This window comes from Cydia pomonella, chromosome 15 (genome assembly GCF_033807575.1).
Source record: "Cydia pomonella isolate Wapato2018A chromosome 15, ilCydPomo1, whole genome shotgun sequence".
Classification (NCBI taxonomy): domain Eukaryota; kingdom Metazoa; phylum Arthropoda; class Insecta; order Lepidoptera; family Tortricidae; genus Cydia; species Cydia pomonella.
In genome coordinates, this window is record NC_084717.1 from 14,466,826 (window position 1) to 14,481,423 (window position 14,598).

General features: G+C 36.8%; 1 protein-coding gene across 3 annotated transcripts in view; it reads left to right on the plus strand.

Moving 5' to 3' along the window:
• Positions 1-2,910, plus strand: part of LOC133525956 (amyloid-beta-like protein) — a 220,440-nt gene extending 217,530 nt beyond the window's left edge. For all 3 annotated transcript variants that reach the window (XM_061862398.1, XM_061862396.1, XM_061862397.1), the window contains one exon: positions 519-2,910. In XM_061862398.1, the coding sequence (XP_061718382.1) occupies positions 519-629 (111 nt within the window). In that variant the 3' untranslated portion in view covers positions 630-2,910. The remainder of the gene's footprint in view (positions 1-518) is intronic.
• The last annotated feature ends 11,688 nt before the right edge of the window (positions 2,911-14,598 follow it).

Consider the following 14,598-nt stretch of genomic DNA (forward strand, 5'->3'; position numbering starts at 1 on the left):
CTCCACACCTCAGCCTTTGTACTTTATGATTATTTTAATTAGGAATGTCATAATTCATTAGGATCACAAACGCTAATTAATTGTATCGCCGACTATATTTTTACTAGTTTATTTAGGTACCGTCAACCGAGGTAAATAGGGACGGCTGGAGTATTCTATTGAAAATAATAGTAGATTTTGTATGATAAAATTTGTGTGGGTATTTTTCAAGAAATTATCAGGTCAATCACATATTGTTTTGTCCCTATTCATCCCAGCCGTCCCTATTCGTCCCAGTTGATGGTACTCGAAGTTATTTCTGAACAAATGAATACCATCAGTTCAAAGTTAACCTAATCAGATATCGTCATACCGTTAAATAGCGTATGTGTTTAACGTCCCCAGTTATTCCGCTTGACGTGATTATAGTTAAATTTGGTTGGACTCTTACGAAAGCCTTCTTACCTAAATTACGAGTCCGTCCATACACACTGACACCGGCACAACATGATTGACCACAGATACTTCTGTTCCTGCAGGTGGAGCAGACCGGCGCCGTGGCCCCGACCCCCGAGGAGCGGCACGTGGCCAACATGCAGATCAACGGCTACGAGAACCCCACCTACAAGTACTTCGAGGTCAAGGAGTAAGCGGCCGACATCCCCTCCCGCCCGGGTCGCACCGTCTCGAGGATCGTATCGGTAGCTTATACGTATTAGCCCGTGCCATATTTATAATTCGATCACTCGATACGACTGGTCAAATGTCTGTCGACAAGACTCTACTAGATTGTCATTTGTTTCAGACTGGTAGACCGTCGTGTTAGGCGGTCGGACGCCTAAATATGGCATTGTAAACGCAGTCTCAACCACTGCAAGGATCAGACCTGTACATATCTCAATACAAGGTCTCGTTGAGTCGAATGTGTTTCCTATTTTCCGATTTGTTGTGGCGTGTGCTAGTTATCCCTATACAGGGTATTTCACCCTTCACATCTAAATCTTTGCCCTTTAATTATTTATGGAATGAATGTGTGTGTCCCTTTAGTACTTTATGCCCGGTGGGAGGTTCATCTATCACAACTCGACGGCTTTTGTAAAGTAAACTTTAACAACATCATAGTAGGGTTCATTTTACAAGAGATTTTCACTTGAGAGATGTAGGATTTTACTAATACCAGCTTTATTATTTGGTTACTTGAGTTGATATTGCAAAGCTTGTGTGATTAGTGAACATTATTGGGTTTGCGGTTACTCGCAATTTTACAGGATATTATCGAGTATCGTTTGATATTTGTTGTTATTATTTGGCACCAAAATATTTATTATTATTTCATAAGGTTAGACTAAGTTTTTGTCTAGTGTCCTAGATACTCATAAGTGTCACCTTGTAGTGGAGTTTTAAATTTAAGTTTTCGAGGCCGCAGCCTCGGCGACAGTGTCCAATGAGTAACTTACTTTAGATATTCTTTTGTAATTCTAAGACTTCTATCACTTGATACATTTCATGATTGATCTCATTTTATCCGTTTTCATGTAATATTATTAATTTAGTAATAATGTCTTTTCCCAATGAACATTGTCACCGCGGTCAGTGGAACAAACGTCCATGGTACGCTGTGTAAATAGGCTCCGCGTACAAATTCGAACCTAAATTACTTACTCTTAAAGCCCGCTTTCCTTTACTTTTTTATCGTAGGTAGAACATAACGTGAATTTTATGTAATAAAGTGCGAAGATATATTTTAATAATTAATGTGTACTTAGCGAAGGGACGGGCGGCCAAGCCGGCGCGGGCGAGCGCTCACTCTAGTCTCCTTCTAGTCACCGTGTCTCTTCTAGTCCTCTCCTCTGTCTGTCTCCTTCGGACTCTCCAAGTCTCCGCTCTCCCCTTCCCGCTCGCCCGCGGGACAATACTCACAGTTCCCGAGCGCCCTGTACTCAACGTGTGTTTATATCGGCGGACCAATCATCCGCTCGAAATTTTTGATTGTTGTAACATTTTTGGGAAATCATAAAGTGAAGCTTCGTTTATCTAGTCAACAACATAGAGGCATAGAATAATTCGGCAATTTTTCGGCTACGGTTGTGTACACACTTTGGGTACTCGGTCGCAAAGCAAATAAGCTTAGTAAGTGTATGTACGGTTATTATATAAGTAGATGTACAAAAAGTAATACATTATTATAGATGTTTTAGCGTCAGATACATAGATATAAAGCAAAATATAATTATATATCGCATTCGTCCGTTTAAAGTAAGGGCTTGCGCTCGTGTCTAATCCCACGTACCACACTTAATGTTACGCCGTAGTTAAGATGTAATTCTGCCTCAGTATTATATACATTTAAGCTTATTTGTTACATAAGCTAATTTATATACACTATTTCTATTCGTTTCGGGCGTAGTGGCGTTACTACATAAGGAAGTCATATCAGAAGCGCCACGGCGCTACTCGATGCGCGCCGCAGCAGCGCGAGGACGGGTGTAGCGAGCAGGACGGCCGAGTGTGAGGCGGCCACAGCGCCGCGCGCGGCGAGTAGGCAAAACGCCCGCGGCTTGTCTTACCGCATTTACATAAGTTACTCACTGTTTAAAACGTAAGTTAATCCCGCATCAATCGCTGTGTATTTTTAATAAACTGGAACTTACAAGTCGACCACATATTTTTTTATTGGAAAGTTTTTGCTCAAAACCCAGCTGTCACCGTTAAATGTCGGGTGTTTTAAATTGAACAAGTATTGTATATTCGTGGTTCGTCAAAAATATTTGATGTTCGTAGAAGACCTGGTTTCTGTACCTTTCCTTGTCACTTTCATGTATTTTAAATAAGTAAATTATAATAAATGGTTTGATGATTTTTGTGTTTACTGTGCTGCATTTTATTGTGAGTTCGAAGTTCAAATTGAATCAATAAATAGAAATTTAAAAATTGGTGTTGTTATTGGCGGTAGACGCTATAAAAAGTTTCCTTTATTATAGACAAGTTAATTTCATTTCAAGGAACGCAAGGCAAGGCGTATAAGCATCAGACTAGGTGAGTCTGAATAACTGGAATAACTTTAACCGTAGCTTCCGGCTCGATAGTATAGATTTTAGAAAAAGGGTATAGATGTCGTGCCCAGATCATAGAATTTGATCGTTTCAACTAATGTCATTTTAGAATTGATCAATTCATGGGTTAGGTTTAACTTTTTCATGATGTGGCCAACCGATACCAAATAATTTGCTAATACACCATGAAATGATCAATTCTAAGATCTGGCCAAGACAGATATAATATACCTACAGGATGATGCAGGAGACGTGAGCAGGATCAAGCCTGTCTATTCAGTAAGTTATAAGCAACTGTTTCGTACTTGTATTTGTGAGAATAACGTTAATTTAATTTTTACTGTTAAAAAAAAGTTTTAATTTATTTACGACAATTATTGTCACCCTTTTTGTTTTATTCATGACAAATTGAATGTCATCGGAGTCAGGTTACTTTTGAAAAATCGTATCTCACTCAAGTGTGACATTTTGTTTTCTGCATAATCAGAGTTCTGCATAATGAATCAAATTTGTCCTTATCAAAAAGATAAGTAACAGATAAACAGCGTGATTGTTTTACTTAAATATGACGGTGAACGATTCATTAATATTTACTTATTGTGTAGGCTTAGTCCTGCTCACGTCTCATGAATCACCTGTATACCTAACGTATCAGACGAAAAAACGTATAAGATATATCGTCGGTATACGTATAAGATATACTTGTTTAATACCAACCTTGTGGCGCAGGAAGTTAATTTACGAAATTGTATATTAACTGTAGTAATTATATTTCAGCCTGATATACGTCCATCTGCTGTGTGGGTATAAGCTTCCTCTGCAATATACAAGATCGCAATATTTTCTAAAATAAATAAAAAAGAAAAAGATCTTCAGGCAAACTCATTATACAGACACTGCTAACTCTCAGCTGGCAATTATCAAATGAACATGCACGCAGAACACGCAGAGCATTTTATTCAATAGTGTTTAAATATGATCAGGTATACATTATTAAAATTTTTCGGGTTCCTCGTAAAACACGTACTTGCGCCCTCTTTAGGACGTTATATATTTGCAACCTCACTGATACCGCCATCTAGTGCAGGGTTGAGTAGATGACTAAACTGACATCAGATCGGCAGGTGTCAAGTAAGTCACTATTTATTAAAAAAATAATTAAACAAAAATCAACCTTATTTCAGTAGCAATATGGTTCATTATGGCTATGAACTTGTGGTTGTAATTAGTGAGTTTTGCTTGTCACCTGACGGGATAGGTTGAAGTACGGGAGGTGGAGATAAGGAACGAAATCTCCATGTACCAAAAAGTGCCACCAAAAAACTTTAAATAGGTGGCGCTACAATACCTAGAGTACTTAAACAAAAAAATCAAATCATAGACAGCGCAATTCACTCTGTCAATAACGCCTAGGTTCTTAGCTACTCTAGCGCTACTCTGGAGAGATTTGGAACTATTATTTATAGCTGACAGCTGGACACTTTTGCAACAGTTCTACCATAAGAGATGCCACTCCTCTTAATTCCACACTCTATAGGTTGAAGTCAAGAATTTTTTGCTACGAAAGTGCTCTTTACTGATGTTTTCTGACTCCAGACAGTAACATAGATGGATGTCACTGAATAATCCATGCTTTCCATAGGGACCGTGCGCGTTGGAGGGTCTGCAATCTTGTGGCTTGAATCGGAACCATAAACATGTACATTTACACGTCACGTGCTTTCTTGTGAATAGTAGGTTCTGCCATCTTGTGGGCTACATCGGAACAATAAACATCACATTTACGCCTCGCGCCAAAAATCTGATATGTGCTGCCTAATACAGTTCATGCGCGCTCCCTATTCTTTTTGTAAATATTCAATCGGCCTCGCGCGCGCGACGCGACATCTACTGATTTCAAGGCGCTTTTTTCGAATATGTACCTAAAATGTTAAGGTGGACTCTTAGAGACATCTATTGGAAATAGGCCGAATTAATTGTAATCCTACGGTACCTGAATTGAAACTTCCTTCCCCTTGTAACAATTTAATTTGGCACATCTAAATTAGATGGCGCCACTAATAGCAGCAGATGTAAACTGGTTTCATAGCATCATAAACTTAATTAGATTTTAATAATTGCCTGTTAATAACTGTTTTAGCAAAGTTGGGAAACTAACTAACTCCTAACTACTTACAGGGAGTTTGAAATATTCCGAGTTTAGGAACAAATTCTCTTTTTATTTGTTAAATTTAATATTAAAACAGGTAACCTGTTACGTAAGGAGTCGTGTTCGAGTTGATTGTTGTGTTTTTGTTTGAGCTTGTGACGTTTCGGTCGTAATAACGCATTCTTGGGACGTAGACGTGATTATGCGTCATTTGGCTTGTAAACAGCTTCATACGTATCTTACTGATACCTAAACAAAAACAAGTATCTTGATGCATACTCGTAGCCCAAAAACATAGAAACTGCGTAGTCTATGTAGATATTTTCATCCAAGGAGTCATCCAATAAATAGCAAATACTCCGTTTTTCCACACAAATGTGTACTATTTTATTAGTAGGCAAGAAAGTACCTATGCCTAAGGAAAGACAAGAAGTGGGGCGCGTCTACGTGACTGAACGTCCGTACACTCAAGAACAAAGAAAACGAGACATTTTATATAAAAAGAAAAACATTTTATACACAAAATGTATTGGTATTGAAAGGAGGACGAGCTTTAGTTTTTTTAGATATGGGTATATTTAATAAGTATTAAATAAAATAAATAAATATAGATATTATACATTATTACACAAATTGACTAAGTCCCACAGTAAGCCCAATAAGGCTTGTATTGTGGGTATTTAGACAATACTTAAATACATAAAAAATACCCATGACTCCGAAACAATCCGTGTTCATCACACAAATAAATGGCCTTAGCAGGATTTAAACCCGGGACCATCGGCTACATAGGCAGACAGGTCGTAATCATCAGTATTAGTTTTCAATAGGTATCTGTATTTTTACCTTACAATCTCATAATGATTCACTTTCTTCCTCAAAACCTGTGTGCAGTTGACTTGGCGTAGAAGTGTCGAGTAAAAAATCAAGTGGATGCTCTGAACCTTTTTTCCTTGCCCCCTATTATTAGGCCATAAGGATTTTGCAAACTTATTTTCTTCCAAGAGATATTTTGTGAGCGCCCGAGGCGCTCACAAATATCTGAACACGCCTCTATTCTTAAGGCGTTAGAGTGCGTGTTCAGATATTTGTGAACACCTTGGCCGCTCCGATATATCTGATGGCGACTGTCTTACTGAAATATAAGTACATAGTATAATAATAATTTTAGGAAATTATTTACATTTTGTAAGAAAAACGGATTTCGTATTAAACACGCAGAAAACCAACATTATTCCCGAAAGTTCAGAATAACGGAGCTTAGTTTCGCTGTGAACCGTTTAGGCAAGCCATCAATAATACCTACGAAATATATTTATATTAAAAAACAACATCAGCTTAGTTGTGCAGATTAACGAATAGCGTTGTTCCTATCTCGTTGTTGTTTTTTTTCTTCAAATTTTAACTCTTTATTACACAATGTAGGTTTTGCCCCTCTTCGGAATCATTATTAGGAAAATTGAGCGTCAAGGAGGCTTGGATTGACCTCATTACCTTATACAGCAAAACTTAGTTAAGTGGAACCTGGATAAGTGAGAAGTGTTCATAGCTCGAACTCATGCTGACGTCCCGATACTTTAGTATTATATACCTCAGTATATACTGAAGTAGTAGTTATACCTCAATAGATAATGTAGTTCACGACGATGCGTGCCTTGACTCTTATTGTCATGTTATTAAAGGTTAGATTGACAAATATGCGCGTATTTTAGGTTGGTCCGTGTAGATTCCATTCCTTACCTCCACCTTCCATAGTCTTTTGGTTTACTAATTTTGAGGGATAGCGACGTTTATTCATGCCAATTTCATAATAATAACGTGTGAAACCAAAAGTTGACAGTATCTGAGACACTGGGTAATTGGAATGGCTCTTTATATGAGGCATGTTTGCACGTCCCAGTTATCAAGGTTTCCCTGTATGTAAAAAGACCATTAAATAATAAATATAACCAAAAAGTTAGACAATGCCCGTAATTCCAGTAATTTCAATTCGAGTTTATTCAGTACCAAGCGTATCATAATATGGCCCGTTGAAGCAGAGTGTACAAATACGACGTTAGGAATTCCATATTTAAAGGTGCTTATTTTTTTTTCATTTCAACATTGATCATGAAGATGAGTGTTTTCAGTAGAAAATGTTGAAAACGTAATTCATTTTTATTATGTAGCTTATCTTATTCAAAATCGTTATGACTTTCGATCCATAAAAAAAATAGGTATCCTAGATCTCTTCCAGTTCCAGTGCGACACGTTTACATTTTTTAAGTATGTGCGACTGAGTGCGAGACGATTTCGTGAACAAATGAAAAAAATAAACTGCACTTATTAGTGCAGTCCAGTTCTTAGCGGCCCGATTTGAAGAATGAGATACGATAACGATAAGTTCTGGTTTAAATAAGTTCTCATTTAGATATCGTTTATATGTCGTAGTTAGTTGACATAAGGAGCTCGATTCGGGCAACCAATGTCACTTAGATGTTAGAATAAGCGTCGATCTTATTGGGATCACAGCGGAATCGAAATAAAGGTCAATTTTGACATGTCGTTCACGTTCAGTTATCGATCTTTTAAAGATCTTAAACGCGTCTTAATCATTCTTCAAATTGGGCCGTATATGTCTGAATGTTAGTGGAGTTCAGTTTTTTTAATTATATGAAATAAATGTTTTCTGTAGGTACCTATGGAAAGAGATTAAACCCGAACATTAGGGCAAATATGGCGAAATGCGAAGTTGTTATAAGTATTGTCGTTATGTTTTATTTTTTTATGAATTTATTTAATTAAACTTTATTGCACAATAAAATTAAGTACAAATGGTGGACTTAATTAAATAATTACTAAAGGCATTAACAGTTCAAGTAAAAAGTAAAAGTTACGTTTTTTAAACTCCTTTCACATTCATAGTCTAGATATTGGCGAGAAGTCTACACAAAATTGGTACAGCGACGTACAGTCAGCATCAATATTATAGTAGCGGATGAAACAACACGATAAAAGTTTATGCCACCCTCAAATATTCATCATCATCATTTATGCCACCTTCAAATATTTATCCATGATGATATCTCTAGATTACGCGTTCAAATGTATCTGCCGCAGAATAATTTGTTCTACATATTGAAACATATGTCTTCCTGTTAAGCTATTAGATAATGATAGGAGGATAGGTGTATAGTCTGATACGCTACTTTTGCTGACTGTTCAGCTACGTTACCTTAAACTTGCGTTCACAATAAACAAATAGTAGGTCTCTTAATTTTTTTGCAAAAAATCACACATTTATTTGTTAGTAGGTACTTATCTAGGCCTCGGGGTTTTTTCACGAATCTAAAAACATTTACAGTGGCATCTGTGATGTTAACTGGAGAGCATAAAACTTCAATTGATGACACAAGCTAGCCGAAAATATCCTGTCATATATTAATTACAATTTACAACAGACTAAAAAACGCATACCTATACGTTATAACTTTATCGGGTTGTGTCCTTTTTATTATTTGTATGGCCCATGGACACGGAACTGTGCCGTGTGTTATCATTACTCGCAAACGCAGGCAAATCGAGATCTCTAAAACTCCAGCGTAACTTGAACCCTAAGCTCCTTAACTTTGTGGGATCGGAGATCACGTTAATACTGGTTATCAAAGCCCGTATCAGCTATAAGCGTTTGGATGTATGCCCCTCTGACGTGTCACGGCTACGTAATGCCACTTTCCTATATGAATGGCTACAAGATTGTCGTGTGTGGTTTGTTCCATACTCGTCACATGTGGCAGCCATTTTGTTTATTTAAAAATAATGAGGGAGAAGGGAAGAATTAGTGTAGTGTATGTAGCGATAAAATGTTCAATAGATACGTATGTTAAGAGGTAAGGGGACGGTCGAATCTCCATACAAACGTAGTCCTCATTTTCGTTTCTGGATAATGACATTATGGAAAATGTTTTTACGGAGTTTTATTTTTTATAATTTTTTATAGGTAATTTATTTTATTTCATTATTTTTAAACATTAGGAGCATATAAATTAAATTTAAAAAGTTTTAAGTTAAACGGTTTTATTTCAATTAGATTTTATACCAAAAACTAGAAAATAAAACCGTTTAATAATAATAAAAACAGGAATATTTCATAAAAAAAAACCGGCCAAGAGCATGTCGGGCCACGCTCAGTGTAGGGTTCCGTAGTTACTCTTCCGTCACAATAAGCTAAACTGGAGCTTAAAGTATAGTAAATTGTTAACCAAGGGATGAAACGGTACCTTTCACCCGAGTTAAACAAATAGGCAAATTTGCATAATCAGTACCTAATTAAAGTAAGTCTTTTTACTATGAAGGGATAACTTTTTGCGATAACTCAAAAACAGCTGAACTGATCATGTCCGCTATAGTTTTCATTTATTTTTTTTCTTAAGCTCTACTTCCACGATTTTTTTCATATTTTTTGGACCTATGGTTTAAAAGTTAGAGGGGGGGACACATTTTTTTTTTCTTCCGGAGCGATTATCTCCGAATATATTGACTTTATCAAAAAATGTTTCTTGAAAACCCGTATTAGTTTTGAAAGACCTTTCCAACGATACCCCACACTCTAGGGTTGAAGCGAAAAAAAAATTTCACCCCCACTTTACGTGTAGGGGAGGTAGCCTAAAAAAAATTAAATTTTTAGATTTTATTGTACGACTTTGTCGGCTTTATTGATTTATATATCCATGCCAAATTTCAGCACTCTAGCACTAACGACCACGGAGCAAAGCCTCGGACAAACAGACAGACAGACAGACGGACATGGCGAAACCATAAGGGAAGTTGACTACGGAACCCTAAAAATGCTCATAAATCTTATAATAATTAAGAAATCTAAAAAAAAATCAAACGTATGATTAAAATACATCAAATTGTGTAAAAATATTTTCAATATAGTTTATATCCAGAGAGGAAAATGGGGACTACATTTGTATGGAAAGGCGGTTTTGGGGCGGTCGTCCCCTTTCGTCTTAAACTTGACAGAAATGTAACCTTTCCTATTTTCTTTTAAGTGCTTTGAATAATGAATCCTGAGGATTACGGTTGATTTCTAAAATTTATAGTTTATAATATAAAGATAAAAAATAACATTGTCATACCCATTACCGTGTAGGTAGTACGAATAAGTACACATACCGTTTGTCGATCCCGGTGTGAGTGTCATTTTTGAACTGATAAGTAAGCATGACACAGCAAAAAGCTCGAAAAATATGTGTGTCGAGTCTAAGCTTAAGTAAATCGTTTGCCAACAACCCTTTGCCAATCGTATTAATGGAACGTTTTTAATGAGATATACAAGTACCTTCTACAAGTTATTTAAGTAAAGTCAATCTAACTCAAGTAATAAAGGTAAAAAGGTACCTACCGTACGGTAAAAATTTATTGCTACGGCCTGGAATAGTCAAGTTTACGGGAAAGTATACAAGTAACCCTTTGCGTTCGGAGTTCTACTATTGTACAAATTACGAAACCTAAATAACTACGCTGTCCGTACATCTTGGTACCTGGTCTGTCCTTGATGGCTCGTACAAGTTGTACATACGCAGAAACAACTTAGAAGGCAAATTCTGTAATGTAAACGAGACTTGCTAACGTAAATTCTAGTTTTAAAAATCTGTACCCCTAGGGTAAATTTATTCGGTAGCGTGACGTGACGTACGCGTTTGCATAAGTCTAATTTTGTATAGGATTTTGAGTATCCAATACGTCCCGCTTGGCGCGCTGTTTCTAAATCACATACAAAATGAGCCTTAACGCAAACGCGTACGTCACGTTACGCTATCGAATAAATTTACACTAGCTGTTCTGTCGTTGACTTGACGTTGATTTTATATTGGGTATGTACCAATTCGCATTGACTCGTCTCGCGCTCACTTTCATTACATTGGTGCAAGCGAGCTGCACTGAGGGTATATCGAATAAATTGTAATTAAGTAGTTAGTTTTGATGCTCCCTTCTAGTCCATATGTGTCACACAAAAAGACTGTATAGATCGTGTCATTAACGAAGACGAGTGCCTTGACTCGTATTGTCATATTATTAAAGGTTAGATTTGACAAATCTGCGCGTCATCTTGGATGCCACGAACTGTCATATGTAAGCATTATGTAAGTGTAGATATCTATTTATTATACGTTGTATCAATCATAGGCATAGCAATCGTGCACGCACTGTGCGTATCGCTATTATCTATTGCCTTTTTTACGTGGAAACTGGAATCTTTATTGTTCGGCGTGGGTCTTTAATTGTTTGATATCTTATGTTATGTTGAAAGGTTATTAGTTCTGCTTTAATAGAGAAAGCGGTTTAGAATTATTCTCCGTTATACAGCGGAGCAGTTTTGCAACCGCGATGTTTTACTTTATTCGTACCGACTTGATGTTGCTTCACTTTTGTGGCACAATGCAGATACTTGGGGGACCCTTCGTTGTAAGTACTTATGTTTTACCCGACTTACGAAGAAGAGGAATTTCATTTATAGTGCGCGGCTGACGTTTCGGTTTCTATTATGTTCGGCAGGTTTCGGCATAAAAATTTCAGTTACAATTTGACCCGTCGAACATAGTTATATAGGTATTATTTACTTATTTACATTGCAAGTTTAATAAAAGCTTGTAAAATATCATGCTTCGACCGAGGGTCCGATTTCGAACAAAAAGTTTCCGAGCCGAAACTGTACTGTAGCGTCCGGCCGAAGTTGTGGTTTCGGATTCAGAAGTTTTCGGCATAAATATCATGTTTCGGTTGATGGTTCGATTTAGCCGAATTTGGATCAAAGCCAAACCTTTGATTTCGTTTTCTCCAAAAAATCAGGGTTGGGTAGTAATTTCTTAAACATACAAAAGCTATGAGCATCACAATAGCATCCTGAACGTGGCCTTATATGAATAATAACATGTAGTATGCACCTGGCTTTGGCTCGCACATCGGAGCGACGTGTGCATCGCAACCAGTGTAATAACCGCAACCGCCGTTATGTTCAATTTAATCTTTCAAATCTTATTTAATTAATACTGTGTGTCGATATAATAAAAGAAATGTTACTGGAATCAGTGATTTGTGTGCTACCCCCCTTCCTTTTAGTATTAAACCAATGGAGGATATTCAATCCAAGCGAACATTTAGGAAGTATCATTTATTTATTTTTGGAATAACGTTTACGAATTACCAGTTAACTGTAACGTTGGTACAACAATTGCTTTTTCCAGAAGCTATAGTTACTTTCGAAATATAAATACCCGTCTGTGACTAAGATCCTGATAGCGATTTTAATCATAATTTCGCATTTTTGATCACCACACAGAAATGAAAGGTTAATTTCTCGCAACTTCTCACATTTAAATACCCTACGTGTCCCAGTTTCAACCGCGGCTTAATTAACTAATGAAATAACATCAGTCCAGAACTAATCTCTTATTACCATTACACGGGCTGCATCAAAGTAACAGTTAATTCGTATATATTTTCAGCCCGCCAAATACATCCTCAATCGAAGTTTGAATTTCTCAAGGGACTGCGGGTGGAATATCTTTGTGTTGTTAATGAAAAAGGGCTTATGTCGCCTGGAATTTATAACAGTTTTAGTTCTTTGTTCCTTTGGATGTTTCTGTTTACGTTGGGTCGTTCACGATGTCTCAGGTAGGATCTTATTTCGTAACTAGAGGTAATGGAAGCAGGGTTATGTTAATTGTAAGTAAGCATGTTCTGTATATTGAACTGGAAAATAAAATATGAATACTATACGAAGATATCGTCTTTGAAAACGTTTGGATACGGTACGAGTATTCGTAGCGTAACAACCGCGGTTTAAAAACTATGTTCACCTACTTACATAATTTTGTTCTGTTAACCTACTTGGCAGTATTATAATGAGATTTAGGTCCACTTGCGCTATCCAGGGTTAGCCACAAACTCAGGGTTAACCGGTTAAGCCCGGAGTTATCAGTACAATTTAACCCTGGGTTAACGGTTAACTCGAGTAAGCGCTAACCCAGGCTAACCCAAGCAAGCTAACCCACGATTGGTGTAAGTGGCCCTATGTAGTATAAATATAAATCAATACTTATTTCATTACATTACATAAAGTTTGTGAGCAAATGCTACTTTTCCAGTTTTAATCTAAAAGTTACAGTTACCTAATCGGTTATTCATTATCCTAATGAGTTTTTTCGCATTCTTCTAACGTTTAAAAACATTCTCAATAATTGCTTCGCATTGATATTGATATTTCTGGTGAAATACACCACGTTGTGCGCTTCTGAGGCTAAATATTTTTTTTTAACAATAGAAATATGTTAGTACATGTGTTATCATTATCATGTCTGTAGTTTGTAATACCTACATTTGATATGCACCTAATCTCTGAAATGGTCTTACTAATAAATCACAAAACAAAAAACCATTTTATAATTGAAATACGCCTTCTATTCTTTCAGTTTAGAATCTTTTACAAAGTAGGCATACGTGCTAAATACACAAAATATAATTAAGATAAACACCAGCAACACACTCTAAAGAAGCGACTTGATCTGATTCCGCATTGCAACGCGGCAGCGTTTGGGTATCGACTAGGTGTCAAGGCGTCAGGCCTTAGCGCGAGGGTGGCTTGTTCTAAACCAGCTGAACTTGCAATTTGCGATTTGCAATTCATTTACAATGCATTTAAGCCTTTCACACCGGCAAAGTAAATAAGGCACATCTTCTTGAGTCTGATTAATGTTAGAAAAAAAGGCTCCAAATTTATGTTGTTTGTGGCATACGTTATGGAATAGGGATTTAAAAGGAAACGAAATAAAAATTCAGTAATAATAATTCAGCCTATATAATATACATACGTTCACTACACGCTGCTGGGGCACAGGCCTACTCTCAGGCCTCATGCGCGAGAGGGCTTGGGCTATATTAACCATGCTGGCCCAACGCGGGCTAGGTTTTGTGGTTTAAAAGTTTATACTAATGTGTATCCCGTAAATTATTATGGACCGAGTCATATGTACGTTAAATATTCGATGCACAAAATTCACTGCATGAATACGATTCGTAAACATGAGCTCAGAATAAGTAGGTACGTAATTAATAGTATTTCATAAGCACAAGAATCGCGGAAGCAATAGTGTGATTGCAATTTATGTTGTATCGAACGGTCCCCTAAAATCGTAGTTTGTGATTTTTATCCTTATATTCTAATTACGTCGATTCTTTTCTTAAATACAGGCCCCTATTAAACATAATACAATATGAAATTGTATTACGTAGGTACTTTCAAATATACAGTAACGCCCTAACAACAACTAATTAACGCTAAGTAAATTCTATAATTACACATAAACCCTAGTCAAACACTAAACCACCTTAGTACCAGACACAGACTTTCCACAGCCCTCATAATCATAA